This window comes from Saccostrea echinata, unplaced genomic scaffold, assembly GCF_033153115.1.
Source record: "Saccostrea echinata isolate AGI-Se365-2 ecotype Australia unplaced genomic scaffold, CSIRO_AGI_Sech_v1 ptg000003l, whole genome shotgun sequence".
NCBI classification, from domain to species: domain Eukaryota; kingdom Metazoa; phylum Mollusca; class Bivalvia; order Ostreida; family Ostreidae; genus Saccostrea; species Saccostrea echinata.
In genome coordinates, this window is record NW_026889752.1 from 9,353,899 (window position 1) to 9,373,257 (window position 19,359).

General features: G+C 32.2%; 1 protein-coding gene and 1 pseudogene across 1 annotated transcript; both read right to left on the reverse strand.

Moving 5' to 3' along the window:
• Positions 1-6,407: 6,407 nt before the first annotated feature.
• Positions 6,408-7,928, reverse strand: LOC133178849 (uncharacterized). Its single transcript, XM_061313525.1, has 3 exons — positions 7,802-7,928; positions 7,363-7,547; positions 6,408-7,222 (listed from the first exon to the last, which is right to left on the reverse strand). The coding sequence occupies exons 1-3, from the start codon at positions 7,846-7,848 to the stop codon at positions 6,408-6,410; spliced, it is 1,047 nt and encodes a 348-aa protein (XP_061169509.1). The 5' UTR covers positions 7,849-7,928.
• Positions 7,929-8,663: 735 nt separating this feature from the next.
• On the reverse strand, positions 8,664-10,032 carry LOC133178851 (uncharacterized; annotated as a pseudogene).
• Between the last annotated feature and the right edge of the window lie 9,327 nt (positions 10,033-19,359).

Sequence of the window (19,359 nt, forward strand, 5' to 3'; positions counted from 1 at the left end):
ATTAACAACTGGCTAAGAATTAAGAAAACAGTATTTTACATTGCTATAACTTTCGATGTATAAATACTAGTATTGGTCGCTGCATGCAATTTAGCCAATACACAATCATGGTTAATATATTTAAGCTCAAAATAAACAATGAAATCTTTGTAAAAAAAAAGACACGGTGCTCAAGTCATGATCAACTCTTTCATTTATAACGTTAATATCGTTAAATGGAGAATTCATCAATAATATGATTATAGAAAAAATTTTCGACAGACTCAACAGCTCTGTAAAACATGACAAAGCGTGTTACATATACGTGCCAATAAAACGTTTTTTCCCCAACCGTATCGTTGTCATATGTCTGTCAAAAATAAGTGTCTATTATTTTTTGCGTAAAACTTGTTAAAAATCATGGAAGCGGGGTATGCAAAGGTAAGGACAGTGTTCTGGTGAACTTTCTTTTGCAGATTTTCTACCGAAATTCTACTTTTAGAAAGTTTTGACTAGTGTAATTTGTTTCTTTTCTTTCCACATGGGAGCGAATATTTTACAGCTTATTTTTTTCAAATTTAAGTAATATTTTGAAAATTACATATTGAAGTTCATCAGAGTGTTCTCTGTGTTTTGGTATCACAACCCCTCTCCTCTTCCTTTCTCTTCCTAAAAGTTAATCAACTTATCAATGGAATAAGATGTACTTTTGGGTTGATGAGTATAGCAGATTTTCTCATGAAGTACAACCAGTGATTCAGCTGAAATCCTAGAAAAAAAATATTCATATTTTGTTTTTCTCCAAAAAGTCATGTTTTCATTTTTTCAAGTGTGCAATGAAAAAGCGTACAGTTTAACATTGTTTTGTAAATTATTTGTTTTCTTTTATTCAAGTTCATATCGAACATTCAAGGTTCTTAAAAATATTCAGATGAAAAGAAAATATTTAAGGCGTGGTAACGAGTTGTGAATTAAATAACAATGTTTAAGGTTTATTCTAATCTTGTACATTGATAGTATTTCCATCAAGTCAATTAAGAATAGGTGTATCAAATGCATCATGATCATGGTTTACGAATTTAAGTCCCATTTCCGCCTGTTGTGGTAAATTAGCATAGATGTAAACAGAAAGCTTAGATAAGTTGATAGGACAAAATATTATCAATCGTATATCTCTCTTTTTATTAAATTTATAATTCTCAATAAATGAAGGACTTTTCATCAGTATTGACATTTCCATTTGTAGTCAGGATTACTGAATGAACAAACGCAATTATATTAATTAAATTGCATTGAATGTCAAGTAGATACAAAAAAAAAAAAAAAAAAAAAAAAAAAAAAAAAACGAAAGAATCCATTGCAGTTTGTCACATAAACCAATACACCATCACAGTTTTTTTGTAGAATAGTAGAAATAAAACACAGGTTTGAAGCATTAGAATTGGTGTCATAAGTCACATACATGTATAAAAATAAAATTTATATAGAGATTTTCATTCTTTTCAACCACATTTGCACAGCGAGAAGTAATGGAAAATCTATATACATGTACATGTACTGTACCACACATGTTTTAACACGTACATATCGAACACGTTAGTATGTTCAATATGTGCATTTTAACACCTGCATTTTCTTATATTTCTCGCTGTTAAAATGTGATTGGAAAGAATAAAAATAAAATGGGGGAAATTTTAATCTTTGGGAATGTACACAAATTATAAGAAAATTATTTAGGTTTAGCCAAGGAATCAATTATGAACATAACTTAAGTTTTTAAAACTAGAAAAAAAAATCATTAAAATGTGTTTAAAAAGGATGTCATTCAACTTTAATTTATTCCATCTTTCTCAATGGAATAATCATCCACGTTTGAAATAGTTTATTTGGTTTTAATATGGGATGCTGACATCATAAAACATCATGTACGCGAAAACGTGTTCAACGTAAATATATAGAAAAACGGTCTCCAAAAATAAATACAAGGCTAGGCAGGATATAGAAACCAGAAAACATGTAAAAAAAAAAAACAAACAAACAAAAAAACAACAGTATTGATAGTTCCTGCAATTATGCTTCTAAATAATAAGTTATTGTTGAAATACCGGTTATCGATTCTGCAATTGACTTTTAAAGGAATTTATTTGCTTTGGCAATTCATTTTCATAAAAACATTAAAATAAAAATCAATATGTGTTTTCTTAGAATTAACCCGATTTAAAAAAAGAATCTTTTTCAATGAAATGGCATGTGTTTCTTCATCGATCCCAGTGTCATATTTGTTTATAACTTGCAAATACATTACATAATGGTGACCATGTCGACTAACGATAATCCCAACCGAAAATGACTATTACAACTGAACCATAACTAATTATGATTTACTATAGGTAAATCGAGTAAATACTTTGATTTTTTCATTAACCATTTAACTTTAGAACGTTTAAGAGATTTCGAAGTGTATGGTCTCTTACATTTGTTAGCAGTGATATAAAACTTTGAAATAATATGTGAATATACATGTACAAGTAGAATTTCAATTCAGTATCAAAAAAATGTACATGTATGTATTCGCTGTAGCAAAAATTGATTCTACAACAAACTAAAGTTTACTTTTTTAAAACTGAGAGCCATGTGTGTTATGATATAGAAAAAAAAAAAAAAAACAGAGACTACAGATTTAAAGTAAATATTTAGAATCGGACTTTAAGTCCTTTCTTTTCAATATATAATGTCGACTGGGGTTTTATTGTGTGAAAGCTACAATAGCGAAACTCTAATTTTTCACAACAACTATCGTATTTCGGGCAATACGAGTATTAGCGCGCTTCAAAAGTTGACATTTTTGGAAGATCAAAAAACGCAGAAATAAGCACCAATAATTCTTTCTACAGAGTTATCAGCTTTTAATAGAATTTGCCAATTTTTGTTTTGTGTAATTGGTGGATTGTGAATATGGGTAGATTGCATGTGATTAAATGAATGTACGTGGCGTTTTCCAAACACTCGAAGTTCAGGGAACCACTAGTACCGCAAAACACTTTGACAGGTCCTGAGAACAAGGGTTCATAAAATTCATCGCTATATTTCACGCTGATAAATAAATATACATTCATGCATAAAAAAATTATGACTGAGTTTTTTCATACTAATTGTTAGGCCATTATTTACGTACTGAATTGTCTACGGATTTTTTCGGTTTTTTTTCCCCATCGTGACAAGGAGCACACGGCGTGTGTGACTGGTCGACAGGGGATGCTCACTCCTCCATGGCACCTGATCCCACATCTGCTTTTCAGAGGTCCCTGTTTGCTCTGCTCCTGATTTGTTTTGTTTCAATGGCCTTTTGAGTTTGAATGCTTTTCAATATCTTCATATTGCACTTATCATAGTATATTTGTAAAATTTTCAGAAATACTTGAAAATTAAAAAAAAAAATGTTTTAGCTAAATTGTGCTTCCTTTAGGATTTATTTTTCATGAAAAATGTTATTGCCGTGCAAACACTAAAGTAAGAAAATCATATACAGTATATGTATCTAAGTCCTTATTCCTTTATTTTTTTCTTTCTACGTTATTGTTAAAATATTTAACTTTCTTCTAATGCTTCCAGTGCATTGAATAATCATTATATCGGAAAATCAATCAGTGAATCTATACAAGTGACTTTAAGTTATATAAACATCCAGTAAACCCATTCTGATATAACACCCAGGTAAGGATTAACACATCATTGATATATAGGAACTGACACGCATGTAATAAAGCTTGATGGCATCATTTCTTATGATAAAGTAACATGTAGGGGTCGAACTAACTGCAGTTAGAAGGGGAGCAGCCAGCCTCTCAGTAAAATTGCGATTTTTGATTAAGGAGGTTCGATCCTGATTTTTAAAGTCTTAAACTTTTCTTTAAACCAGTTTAATTATCATCTTTAATCACTTTACTTAAAATCTAACCACTTTTGAATGGGTGTTTATGCGCTAAATTTTGAAATGTGGTGCTTTATAAAGAGCAAGGATTTGAACGGTGCATTTTTTAATAATTCCAGTCCGGAAAATCTGTAATCCACCTTTTGATCCATATGAAATAGATAAAATGACAGAATACCCAATAAAAATTATTTAGTTTACATCATAAAATGACACTCAACCAAATATGATGCATTTTGACTTTTGTCAACCCCCAACAGAAAAATTTATTCAATAATACCAACTTACCCCCTACATTTCTTCTGCATCATTTTTGGTACACTATAGTACCAATTAATACAGTTCTAGAAAATAATTAAAATGTCTTAAACTTTTTTTTATACACTGCATGTAGATAACATATAAGTTGCTTTGTAATATGAAATAATGAAACATGGGGGTACATGATCATTTTTTTGAGTTAGCCCGAATTTTCTGTGATTAACTTGAATTTCCTCTGACATTTCCTTCTATAAGGAATATGAAGACATTTGATCTATACACACTTACGAGATACAGTTTATTTTACTTTAGAATGTATCTTTAAATGGTATATACTAAATAGATGAAAGTTATTCAAGATTCAATCTGATTCATATATACTGTTCTCATGATACTCAGCTTGAATTTCCTCTGTTAATATTCAACACCTATACGTACAGATTTCCTTTTTTTAACCAATATAATTGGCAGAGACAGACATTTTTTTAACATGATACCTTTTCTTGAATTAAAGCATCTGAGTGAGTATACTTCCAAATTCTGTCCACCAATATTTCTTCAGAAGTAAATGCATGTATAGCTCCAGTATAATCATGAGGGACATGTATATGTTAATATATATGTACAGTTTCCAATGTCTTTGTCTGAGATATTATTATGACCAGGTAATATCAGTTACATAATTTTGTAGTGACTGGGTACGGGGTGATACCTGGTTAGTAAATTTTATACCTGGTTAGGCGAAGATCAAGGACAGGATAATAATTAATGTAAATATAAGGATTAACTGTGTATTTTTTCAGCTTTAAGGGTTCCTAATTGTTTCTCATGTATATATATATATATATATATATATATATATATATATATATATATATATATATATATATATATATATATATATATATATATATATATATATATATATATATATATATATATACATGTCCTTGGGACAATGTAATATCTATATATTATATATTAACAATATATAAAAAAAACAACAATATGTGTGCAATTCAACTAAAAATATTTTGTATTTTGAAGAAGAATTCATTAGAATCACAATAAACAAATTAAAGTCCTTGTAAATGTACAATTTTACAATGCCATCTGATATTTACAAGAACTGATATTGAGCTTGTTTTAGTCATATTTCAATTTGATAAATATAATTCAGCGACATTTCTCTTCAAGCTTATACAGATGAACAAGTATAACTGTAACAATCACATTATTTACCACATGATACCAGATGTATTTTACCTCAGATTATGCAATATTTATAGCATTGTAATACATTACATCAATCTTATATATGTAATAATAAAAATTTTCTCATAAAAAGAGATACACGTACCTTAGTTAACCTTTCCTAAGTGATATTCTTCCTTTTGCAAAATTTGAAATCATTATTTTGATTCTCAAAGAGTACATATACAAAATGCAATGGGTGAGATGATGAGCTTGTCCACCTGAGCTGAAGACTCATGTGAGCTTTTCTGTCTGGTGTCTGTCTTCATTGTCATTGCAATCGTCGTCATGAAAACTTTTCACAATTTCATCTTTGCTGCAAGAACCACAGGGCCAAACCTGACCAAAATTGCCCCAAAGCATCCTTGGGAGAAGGGAGTATACGAATCTTCAAATGAGGTCACACTCTTTTTCAAGGGGAGATAAATAAGAATGAATGAACTAGAATCCCTGGATCAGAAAAGTTAAATATGTGAAGACTTTATTTAGTGTAGACTGACCATTCAAGTTTGTTCAGATCATAACCCAGTTGGTGTAGGGTGGGGCCGCAATGGGTGTTCAAAGATTTACATAGGAATTAATGTACAGGAAAAAAATCTTCTCAAGAACAGCAAAAGCATGAATAGTCATATAGATATGGAAGCATCCTCAGGAAGTGTAGATTTAAGTTTGTTTAAGTGATGACCATCTGAGGTAGTGTGGAACCACAATAGGGAAAAAATCTGCTCATAAAGATCGAAATGCAAGGTCATAGTTACACTTAGGTAAGAATAGTGGCCCATGGGCCTCTTGTAATATTATTAATATTATGTGAACTGTTATAAAGAAATGGGAAGAAGTCAACAAATAAATGTTTACAGTTGTATGGAAGAATCACTTCCTGAAATCTTACATCAGAACATGTGCATTAAAAAAAAAAAAAACATATGTATTAATCACAGTAAACAGGTAGGTTAGAATATAACAATAGCTAGATACAAAGTTAACTTTCTCTCAATGATGCAAAGTAATTAACAAGTTTGACAGTAACATTTTTTGACTTTGTAACTCTGACAGACTTCCCACTCTGTTCACTGGACAAAGAATAGATACCCTCTATTGGATCTCGAGTGAAAGCAAGTTCAAGATGTTTGTATTGTAATCCACTACCTGCAATCTTTTTAGCAATTGGACAGCTGATGATTTTCTGGTTGACTAAAGGTTGTAATGATGGTAAATTAACTTGCACAACATTTGAATACTTGTAAAAATCTACAGCACTTGCAGTTGTAAAGGATGCTGACCTGCAGTTGGCATTTGCATTCCCTAGACCAATATTTAGATGACTTATCAAAGATTGGAGAGAAAGAACATCACTGCTAGCATCATGTGCATCATAATCTATACCTGCAAGGTTTTTACATAAAAATTCCTGTCTGTAAGATGAAAGACCAGGCCTCTCCATTCTAAAAAAATTTAAAGTATCAAAAAATCCTTCAACAATGTTAGAAAAACAGTCTAACTTTTTGCAAGAATCTAGAGCATACATTAGAATGGGACAGTCAAACGACTCAACATTGTGTCCCACAAGAACAACTCTTTTTTGAAATTTTTTGAAGAACTTTAACAGCATATCAACTGCATTTGATATAGATGTAGCATCAACTTTCTTGCCGTGGTGATACATGATCCCATCCTTGATGGATATACCAGTGACATTTGTGGACTGTGGGCTTATGGGCTTCCTCGGATATACAAAGCAACTGAATTGTTCATCTCCAGCTGCAGCTGCTATTTGTGTGATGTGGGAAGTCCTGGCTGTAAAATGACAGAACAGTCAAAAATATAACCTGGGAATGTGTCATTAAAAAAAATCACTGAAGTTTAATGCTTGTACATGAGTATTTCCGACATACATTTCACATAATTTTATGATCGACACACTCCTTGGTAAATACCTAATCCAGTTGTTTCCAAATCGAAATAAACTGGGACATATTCTGGTGACAAATGTACTGGCTCTCGGGTTGGAAATGGAATGGGAGGAGGAATTTCTGTAAGGTCTGGCTTCTCTCCACATATATCAACCTCTGAGGCATATGTTATTCCCTCCCTGGTTTCCTGGCATGCACTTTTTTGTAACCTAAGAAAGAACATAACATGTTATGCTCTTATATTTACATTAAATATGTATTTTCTTGTAAAATATATGGAAAGCTTCAGCATATAAAATACACTAAAACACGGATGTGGAAGACAAAAGGTTAAGTTCTTAATTTTATTTTGTCCACCAGAATTAATTAAAAAATATGCAAATTTTAATACATATGTCAAAAATGGAAAGAAATAAGATTTTGTACTGATACATGGTATATCAAATTACTAGTAATATCAAACCTCTTGGCTTTTAATTCTAGTCTTCTCTTCTTTGCAACTCTTGTCATGTCCAGTGCCTTCCTTTTTCTATGCTGCAGATCTCTAAGTACAGCTAATCTTTGGGTGTATGTACCAGGAGATAAGCCAGTTCTTGCATTAACCTGGAATGGTTTATTCAAAGAGATAAACAAGCAGACCTGCACCCTTTGTTACACTATGACAAAAAAAATATAAAAAAAAAAATAATATCATAAGTTTATATATATATTCATCATAGTATATATATTGTATATACACACCGATATATATATATATATATATATATATATATATATATATATATATATATATATATATATATATATATATATATATATATATATATATATATATATATATATATATATATATGAACTTAAAGCGAAGGTTAAACTTTCTCATATCCAAATCAAATATGTTAATTAGAACCCAAAGTAAAGTCTTGTCTTGAGGAATATACCTGTGAAATATGTAAGCCCTAGAAGCAATCATTGAAAAGATACGGAAATTTAAAGGTTAAAGTTTTTCGAAAGCAAGTCAAACATCAAGGTCGAGGTAAAAATTATGCTTCTCACAATAATACACGTGTGAAATATGAAAGCCCTAGCACCAACTGTTCAAAAGTTATGGCCAAGGTTAATGTTTTTCAAAAGTAGGTCAAACTCCAAGGTCAAGGCCAAAGGGTCAAAGTTGTTGGTATCCCAAGTAAGGTGTTGTCTCAAGGACAAACAGAGAGATGGACGGACGGACAGGGCAAAAACTATATGACCCCGAATCTTTGATTTCGCGGGCATAAAAATTTACAATGTACATTTCTCCACAATTAAAGAATATTAATCATACCTTAGAAACATATATGTGGCCAATGTTTTTCTGGGCAACAGCTGCCGATACTCTGTACCCAAGACATGCCGACCCACTAAAATGTTGTTTCTTTGGAGCTTTTGAGGCTATCGTATTATTTAAACTCTCATTAGCTTGTGTGGAACCTAGCTGGGCAATTTTCTTGCGGTGGATTTTGTATTTAATAAAAACATCAGCAAGAGCTCTCTGAAGATTTCCATCTGTTAGACACCTGCCATATGGTAGTTGTTGGTACGGCTTTTTGGGGTCTTGTCTATGTACGCACCAGTCTGAACAGGAAGAATGGTCACCAAATGGATGTTTCCACATTGCATCAAGACCAACTGCAATTCCCTCTGGGTTGTTCTTGTTTTGGGAAACCATGTATGCCCAGCACTTTTGAATGTATCTGTAAGTACACATTTATGTTATATTGTAAGAGGTTACTGATTCAAAATAATTATATAAACACAATGTATGGTCTTCCAGATCAAATACTGGCCCGATGAGATGGCCAATGCAAGTGGTCAACTACAAAGCTTCATGAAATTCTATTGAGTGGTTTCCAAGGAGTTGCATTAACAAGAACAGGACTGACGAATTGGCCAATAACATTATATCCTCTACAATTTGTTGCATGGGTTATAATTATTGGATATATAAAGATAAATTCTTTCCAAGCCTTGTGGATCTTATCTCTGCACTAAAACCCAGGTAAACTCCCAGCCAAGTGCACTATACCTCCCTAGTTTGAGGTTGTGATGAAGCAAACAATTCATATCATTTCCTATGTAGCTTGTAACACAAGATTTGATTGGTTACAAAGTCGGGTGTAAATTTCCGTACACCCGACTTGGACTGGGGGTAAAATCATGACGTCACAATGCATAGTTTCTCTATGATAAAAAGCAAATAACATGATGTCAGGATTCATTGTAGGACATAGTAAATCTTATCGATAGCTTGAAACACAGTTGATTGGACTTGTTTTAAAAAGAATTTATTTGGGTACATAGGAAATAAATTTGTTATCCAGATCCATTTACTCTGGGTGTATGGAATAAAACTCGGGGTAAATCCCTGTACACGCTTGATTGGATCTGGATAATTAATATTATACAGTACTGAAAACCTCACCTGATTACTCTGTGTGATAAAGTTGGATAAGTGCGCTTCAGGAGGTAGAGGCTATTTGTTAGGTTCTTTTTAATATGGTTTTTGTCTGATCTTTTTTCAATATTCTGGTCGACTGTCTGGTGTAGTTTGGAAATAGTAGATGTATCATCGTCACCAACAATAGCAGCTGTACATGTATGTATGCCCTCATCCATTTTCTTCTTCACCATTTCTACAACCATGTCCTGTTCCATTGCTTTTGCACTGCCTGTTTAATTAAATAACCAAAGATTAATTTGTTGGATATTAAAAAAAAGGCAAATACATTGAATACCAAATGTTCAATTCATGCATTAAATGGTGTGTAAATTGAAATAGATGCATGTTCCATCTATGTTAATTAAATTGATTTTTTTTCATTTTCGTTCATTTTTACCATTCCAATTTTGTCTGCAGTCATGTGGTCTAGGAATAGTTCCACTTTTAGAGGCATTACTACAAACACGACATGTCTTGTTACGAACACTGTAGCCAACTACCTTTCCTGTTTGTGTCCCAATCATAGTTGCATGTCCTGCAAATAACAGATAATTCCATAACAAATACATGTATAATTATATCCCTACATGATATTTAGTAATATTTACTGTACATGTACATCCTTTTAGTTCAAAGTATGTACTGGTTATGTTAATTTATTTGTTTTCACCATCTGAGGATGGTTTCATATAAATATGACCAATTTAGGACTTTTCTACTCTTGAGAGAATGATTTTTATAGATTGTTTCCCATGTCAAAATTTAATTGCCTTTTGTGGCCACACCCTACCCCCAGGGATTATGATTTAAATCAATACTATGTACTGAAGCTTTCACATATAAGTTTCATCTTTTCTGGCCCAGTGGTTCTTGAAAAGAAGATTTTTGAAATATACCAATAAAATTCCAATAATTCCTAATTATCTGCCCTTGAAAGGGCTTCATTTGTAGTTAAAATTGGCTCAATTTAATGGAGAAAAGTCGAAAATGTGAAAAGTTTACAGACAACACACAACAGACAGAATGGCACTTTTTGATCAGGAAAGCTCACTTAAGCCCCTCAGCTCAGGTGAGCTAACAAGGATGCTAACTTTCCATAAATATTGATTCAATTCAAATGACCCAATAAAGTAGAGAGAAGCACTTATATAAAGGGGGCATAAAAGTCAATATGACTGGGCATTTGTAATCTTTGATATACAATGTCACTACAATTCTACAATGTACAATTTTGGATCAGTACCGGTATATAAATTTATATTACTAATTACCTGATAAACTGTCATATGCTCTTCCGCTTCCTCTTTTTTGCCACCCAGCATCTACCGAGACACATATATCCCTTTGACCAGTTTCTCTGAAAAATGGTTCTACATAATCATATCCTTGGCAAACACTAGTCATACATTTTAAAGCTATTGCAAATGTTTGGACAAATAATTTACAATATATATTTTAACCACAATATATACTGATATATATATATATATATATATATATATATATATATATATATATATATATATATATATATATATATATATATATATATATATATATATATATATATATATATCCAAAAATATTGTGGAAGAAAATATTCATTGTAAATTATTTGTCCAAACTTTTGGTAAGTTTTAATAAATTTTGGAAAATTTAAAGTAAAATGCATTCATTTTATATTTAATTTGCGCTCATTAAGAAATTGTTGTTATTGATTGCTTTAATTATTACCACCGAAATGAGTCCCCGAAGGGTATAAACCACACGGCATTGAATAATTGTGGTCACTCTGCACCATCTCCCCTTGTTTTGCCCTTTCCCATCTTCTTTTTGTGGAGGAAATCTTTTTTTCATCTCTCTTTCTTCGCTTCTCCGTTTTAAATACCATCTCAGATGTTTACACTGTTGCTGTCATCTGAGCATACGACACTTACGATATGTCGTAAAAGTTTCCCGCGCGTAAACAAAAACGATTTTTGCGGGGAAATAACAGCAATAACATTATTTATATTCATTACCAGATCAAATAAATTAATTCTTTTACCTACGTCATATTAACGAAACATTTATTGCGCATTACTTGATTACAACTTACTGCCCCAATTTACGGCAGTTGGAGTTGCGCGGTGAACTTAAAAATTACAGGATCGAACGTCGTTAAGAACAAAGGATATTCCAAGGAAAATTTGGTGCCCTGTTCCCTTGATTCCTCTCATGTGCTGCTGGTACATTTTACTAATACACACAACCAAAATAATTGATTATTTTAATAGCGGAGGAAAATTTGCTGAATTTCATTATCAAAACACCCATTTTTTTAAACTCACATGAGCTGAAAGCTCAAGTGAGCTTTTCTGATAACATCTTGTCCGTCTGTCTTTCCGTCTGTCTGAACACTTTTCGCATTTTTGACTTCTTCTTAAGAAACATCAGGCCAATCAAACTTGGACACTTGGGACAGGATTTTTGGCAACATTGGGCATTCAAATTTTAACATAAGAATATATAGAAATAATCTTGTCAAGCACTGCACAGACATGGTTTGTAATATTTACATATGTATAATGAAGCATCCTAAATTTATTTACATTCACAATTGTTTAAATCATGTCCCAAGGGTGGAGTTGGCCATCGAAGATCAAAGATTAACATATTAAGAATATATATTAAGGAAAAATCTTAAAGAAATCTTCTTGTCAAGAAAAATCGAAGCAATGAATTGTCATATTTATGGGAAAGCATCTTCAGATAGTGGTCATACAAGTTGATCAAATCATGTTCCGCGGGGGTAAGGTTGGGACCCATGTATAGGATTGGGGTCACAATTGGCAACCAATAATTTACATAAGAATATAGAGAGATGTCTTAAAAAGAACATCAAATATGATTAATAGTACTTATAAGAAAGCATTCTCACGCAGTGTAGATTCAGAACTTCAGGGTCAAGGTTACTTAGTTGAGCTATTCAGCACATGGGCCACTTGTTAAAAATTCCTCTGAAACGATAATATCATCAAGCATAATCGTCAAGCTGAGTATAAGATATTTTTATATTAGTTAGTTGATCTTAAATTAGTCCTTCAATAAAATGGAATTTCCGGAGGAAAAACTTTAATACATAGTGATTGAGAGTGATTTCCCGTGTAGAATTCTCTAAGCGGTGAAAACCAATAAAGCAATTGTTAAGAGGTGTACTTCCTTCAACGGGTAGAATCATATATACAACAAGAAAGAGAAGAAGTAATGGCTTTGTTGTTCATTAATTTCAGGGACAAAGAGCCAATAAGTCGTCATTTACCATAGTTATGCTCAGTATGCTGGGAAGAGCAAAGATGTGACATATGCTGAAAGGTGGACCTACTGAGATCAGTTGTTAGGTCGTGGGAAGAAAGCAACATTTAGTAACTATGATTAAAAATTAAAAATAAATCCATGCCAATATGACAATGTGTTTTAATCATATTCAATTAATTACATGAAAGAAACAATCAATCAGTCTCGTGACCATTATGAGCTGTTAAGTAACTCAAAAATAAAGATGAGTGCCGGTATGTGCATGTCATGCTTCTATATATACATTTTCAGCAAAAATATCTAGAAGTCATAGGAAATGACGATACAGTAATGTATATAATGAAAATATACATGAAAAATGTGTGTTTTGGAGAAATATAACGGTGAACAATTATGTAGGCCCCCTTTATCAACATTTTACATACGGAAATACATTGAGAATTGTAAAAACACTGATTTGACAAAATCTAAAAAAGAAAGTTGGCTTGGTAGGTTAAACGATCCAGAATATAGCTTGTTTAATACAATTAAACCTACTCAAGAGTTCTTGAAAAATTCTATACGATAACCAGGAACATTGCCAATGTCCTTAAAATATCGCTTTCACAATTAGTTTTGATAAGAATGCAAAAGGAAAAAAAATGTAGCAATCAAAATTCTCCATCATTTTAAATTTTACTGTGGCGCAGACTTCAGCGAAATGGTAATATTCGCGATGTTTTCGCGTAGAAACCACTAAATTAACTATGAAAAAAAAACAACGCATTTCCTCTCAAGAAGTAGTTTGATACACAAATAGTATCATTTTTCCCAAATTGAAAAAAGGATTAATAGAATAAAAACAGTAAGTAGATATCGATTAGACATATGCAAAAAATATAAAAATAAGAATGTATCATTCAGTATATATGCATACAGTAAAAGAAGGACGATCTTTAAACCTCACCGTAAACCACAACAAATGTGCATATTTATGAATGAAAAAAGGTGAAGATAACAAAGAATGAACGATCAAAAAATCTATAAGCAATACAAAAAAATCTATAAGCAATACAAATATGTGAAGAGGGCATAAAACACCGACCCCTGGAAATTTCAGAGGTGAGATTAGATGCCGAGGAGGCGTAATTATCCCCTGTTGACCGGTCGCACCAGCTGTGAACCCTATGATCAGGTGGACGGAACAGTCCGTAGTCAAATTCAGTATAAAAACAAAGGCCTAACAATTAGTACGAAACACGTCAGCCATCACACGACCCGATTTACAGGTTACATTTACGATAAAATTAACAAAATACTGACGTTAAACGAGGTTGTTGAAATCCCTGTAACATTTACTTATCTTTCAGAGGCCCACCTAGGTTTAAAAATTGATCGTACTTGGAGCATGCTTATATGTATCGACTACTTTAGGAGATGTAAATAGTATATGCAGGTGATAGGGGGATATTACTACATAAATATGGAAAGTTGACGATGGAAAAGCTGACATCATTTCGTTTGTCATACACTTTTGTTTTTTGCTGCTAATAAAAGATCACAATAAGTGCCCATCGGAATTCCAACACTTTGTTGGAAGACCTGGTCTCTAAAGACCACAAATTTTGCTGTCAACGAGGAACTCAAGCATCTTTTTAACATCAGCATCAGAGTATACATATGTAGAATCAGAGTGATTTTTAACGGAAATTTTCGACTTCCATTTTTATTGAAGAAGTTGTCAATAATATCAAAAAGCCTAGTCTTTAATTTATCGCGAGGAATGGTTGTATACAGTGCAGAAAAGTCGTACGACTTGATGTTCCTGACTTTTGAAAAGTTTGTCGATTTTTAATTTTGCTTAAATGTCTTTGTGACAATCAGCATCTGATTTACACCACACAGTACGTCTGAAATTTCTCCTTTACAGCAGTTCATATTTTTGTAAAGACTATTGATAAGGGCTTGGTAGAGGATTAGCCTGACCCGGCAATGTATCTCTGTTTGTAAGGATTATTATGAAGTATAGGAATCCAGTATAGGTAAGGTAAATCGAATTCACCTTGGTTGAATGGAATGTTATAAGTATTAAATACTGAAATGTGATTTTGAAGAATTTCATCTTTAGAAAGTGAAATGCGAGCATAATTGGATTTCCCAACATGCAATTAAGACGGTCACCAAGTTTTTCTAAAATGTAGGTATAAAAATGAGCCTTACAAACCAATACGATATTGTTACAAGCCTTGTCGGCTGGAACCATAACGTATTGTTCGTGCAATCTTTATCATTGTTTTATTACCTCCGATTTAGTAAAAACGGAAGGATAGATGGTTCGCATATTGCAATTTTTAAAACACTTAATCCATTCTGATAAAGTGTTGAGAACTTCCTTATCTAATTTAGCCCACTGCCTGAAATCATCTTCGACAGAATTCATAATAGAAAAAGAGTTCTGTAGCCAATAAAGATCGAGGCTCCCTGTATTTAAGACCTTTTAAGATACTTGTTTTTTATGTCTCCATTTGCAACTATACTGAAATCACCAGTAATGACATGTCCAGCTGGAGTGTAGCTGAAAAAAGAAGAGCAAGAAAACTGAAGAGGATTTGTTTTAGATGTTTAATATCTAGGCTCTGCAAGGTTTGTTTATTATTAAAAAGTTCGGAAGGAACAGTTTGGGAATATCTGTAGGAAACACAGGGTGTAGAGTTCAACTTGATAGATGGTGTAATGCATAACTGAACTTTTTTTATTAATGAAAATTGTTGCTAATGTTCACAGCATCTATTCCTTTGTTCAAAGAACCGACGGGTTGAGGCAGAATACTCCCGATAATACTTAGAGAGCCCGTGCTGGGCAACTTCCATAATCACAAACAAAAGTTTGTATTCTACAGTTAATGATTCTAAGTATGAACTTGCTATAGCTTCTTCAAATAATCCATCAAATATTTCATGGGAACTGAGTAGAGTTTTGTGCGTATGTGATGAAGGCCTAATTGTTTATTGACGTAAGGCAACAGTGAATATAAAAAAACATGTATATTTGGTCTACTGTACGACCGATGCCCATGACTACAATAACGTCTAGGTGTCTTGTTAAAATGTTCCATCACATTCACATTTGAACACTCTGAGGTAGAGAGATTCCCTACATTATTTATATGGTCGTTGCAACATACGGATAGGCCTTGCCTAGTTTCCTGATCCAGTATTCTTTTCGAATATCAGTTTATAGAATCTAAAAATAGTATAATTAAAAACAAATTTTAGATGTTCAAACTGATTTTTTTTCCTTCTGAAAATAGCATTGGTCTACAAAAGGTATATTATACGGGACCTCCTATGGGTATTATTCAGAGTTAATTTCAAATCTCATTTTGCCTTGCATCTATTGCTTGTATTAGTCAAACCTGAAGTATTAGTAAAGTACATAAAATACCTACATACTGGCAGATGAATAGATAGACGGGAAAATGTTTATATTTCACATTAATTGATCATTTCATAAATTGAAGACATGTGTGGATGTATTAACTATTCTTAAATATATAAAATAATTTTGGGCAAGAAAATATAGAAATTATGTATAAAGTAAATCTGAACAAAGGTGTATGTGTATTAAGAAGGCACATTTACATTAATTCTTCACAACTTCTTTTTCTGGAAATTCTTAACTTTCAAATAAAACTTTCCATTGATCTCACTTGGCGTTCGGTATTTATTTTTCATGCGTAGTACCAAGTATAACGCTCTGCTCCACATTTGTATTGTTTCAATGGATTTTTGAGATTGACTACTGTTCGTTATCTTCATATTTCATTCACTATAAAGTTTGCAGTAATGAAGATTAAATATGATTATTATTCATAATTTAAAATTATGCAAAAATTTTAAAAACACAGAAACATGCACAGATACACTAATAATTCATATTTGTGCGGAAGGCCACACTTTCTAACTTCGTTTTGAACATATTTTATTGAGTACATCAAAAGGATTGGAAACAGGTTCTTTACAACTTACAAAGTTCCCCTCCTTATATATAACAATTTGTCATGCAAAATAGAGGAAAAATAATACAATTAATATGAGTGAAAAAGCAATTTATAAATAGCATATCAACTAGAGAATCTACATGTTTCGTCAATCAGATTTATTTCCTTTACGAAATAAATCCAATTATTATAGCGATGGTTATTGCTGTGCATGAGATCTGCACCTTAAATTTGTGCGCGTAATGCCCTACTGAAGATGACGTTATCGCTCTTTATGTTTGACGTCACAATATTTGTTACAGTTTGATTGAGAGGTGGATGTTGTTTGTCTCGTAGCTTAAAAATTTTATGTAACTGTTAATTTTTGGAATGTTATCCCTTCATTTATTTCTTATTTCATAAGCACAGTGATAGTTACTTATAAATCAACAGAATTCATGTGTATAATGTATTATTTACAAATATAAACATACTTTTAGATCTATATCGTCAGTTGTTTATCTCAACAACAGCTTTATGATATTCAACTTGTTTTTAAACATCAGAATTAAAATATATTTATATATTTTATTTTGAGAATTTGCAACCTCGACAACAGTCACATTCCACTGACGAAGGGGGAAGGTCATCTAATGGAAAACAAAAATTCACCGGGAAGGCTAGAAGACCGGGCGTTAAGAAAAGATGTCAGACTCAGAGGGAACAGAATCCAGAACCATCTCAAAAAATGGATCCTGTAACAAACAAGGAGTCAATGCCAGATCTAGAGGAAGTTGTTTCATCAGTTGCTGAAAAAATGCAGCCGGAAATCAATAAAAGGATAGGGACGATTATTTCTCAACGTCTTGACACGTCGTCGACTGAAGGAAACAAAGTCTTTATAGTACATCAACTACAAATGTACCAAATCTATCAAATTCAGATCAAGTCGTTTGTTTTGACACAATTTCTCCTTCATGTACATGTACATCACCTCAGAGCATAACCAGTGTTAATGACGATCTAGGTATGCATGTTACACAATCAAACAAAAAATCATGAAAGCAGAGTTTGTGGAACTACATACACTTTTAAATAAGCAAACAGATATGGAAACACAGGAAAGTAGAGTTCTATTTACGAATGGTCAACTTATATTAAAACCTGCAAATACAGTCAAAATTACAACAATTGATACTTGGCTGCACGCATTTTTTATTTATATGAGTATATATTTGTCAGCTCATATTGATCAAACCCACAGTCTTATCAAATATATGGCTAATGTAAAACTCAGTACCAGTCGAGTTTCTGGTGGATTAGGTTGGAAAGAATATGACCGATAATTTCGATTAAAAAGAGCCAAAGATAACAGTATTTCCTGGTACAAAATTGACCCAGAGCTATATGTGAATATCATGATATATAGTTGTAAATTGTTTAGGTCAACATTTCTGCTTCAGTAATAAATTACAAAATATTGATCGTTAAAGAGTTCTTGATTAATGACTTTCGACCCTTCTTGGCCCCATTATTTCAGGGGTCAGCCTTTTTTTTATATCATCTTAAAGCTCTTATGATTATGAACACTTTTTGTTCAATAACTTTTCAGAAATGCTTTTTCGTTTCCGAGATATATGCAAAAGAAATATTTAGAAGCGGTCCTTTAACTCCCTAATGGGTACGTTTAGCGAAGATTGAAAGGTCATAAAATGTTCAGAACTTTATTCTGAACATCTTTTATTCAATATTGCTTATCAAAATATTTTCCACTTTTTGAGATAAAGAGTACCCAAAATTTGGCATTCTAGTCCCTTATGGCCCCTAATTATGTAATATATGACTTTAATATTATAATATATAGTTGTTGATTGTTTATGTAAACATTTTTACTTCAGTAATATATAACAAAATATTTATCGTCAAGACAAGAATTAAAATTTTTGGCCCCTCTTGGTCCCTAATGTGATAAGTGAGCCCTTTTTTCTTCATATCATAAAAAGATCTCGTAATTTCACACAATTTCTGCTCAATATGTTTTAAGAAAATATTCAAAGCTTTGAGGATATGATTAAAAATATCTCGAAAACTCACTCCTGATTCATGTCCCTATTTTTGACCCCTACCGAGCTTCCATACTAGGCACTTCCGGAAATTTAGAAAACCCAGGTGCACAGCAGCGATGTATCGTCTTTCATTGCTAAAAATTTCAGCTCTGTAGCTTAAGCCGTTTTGAGTTCAAGAGCCGACAAAGAGGCCCCCCTAAAATTCGTTAAAATGGGAATAA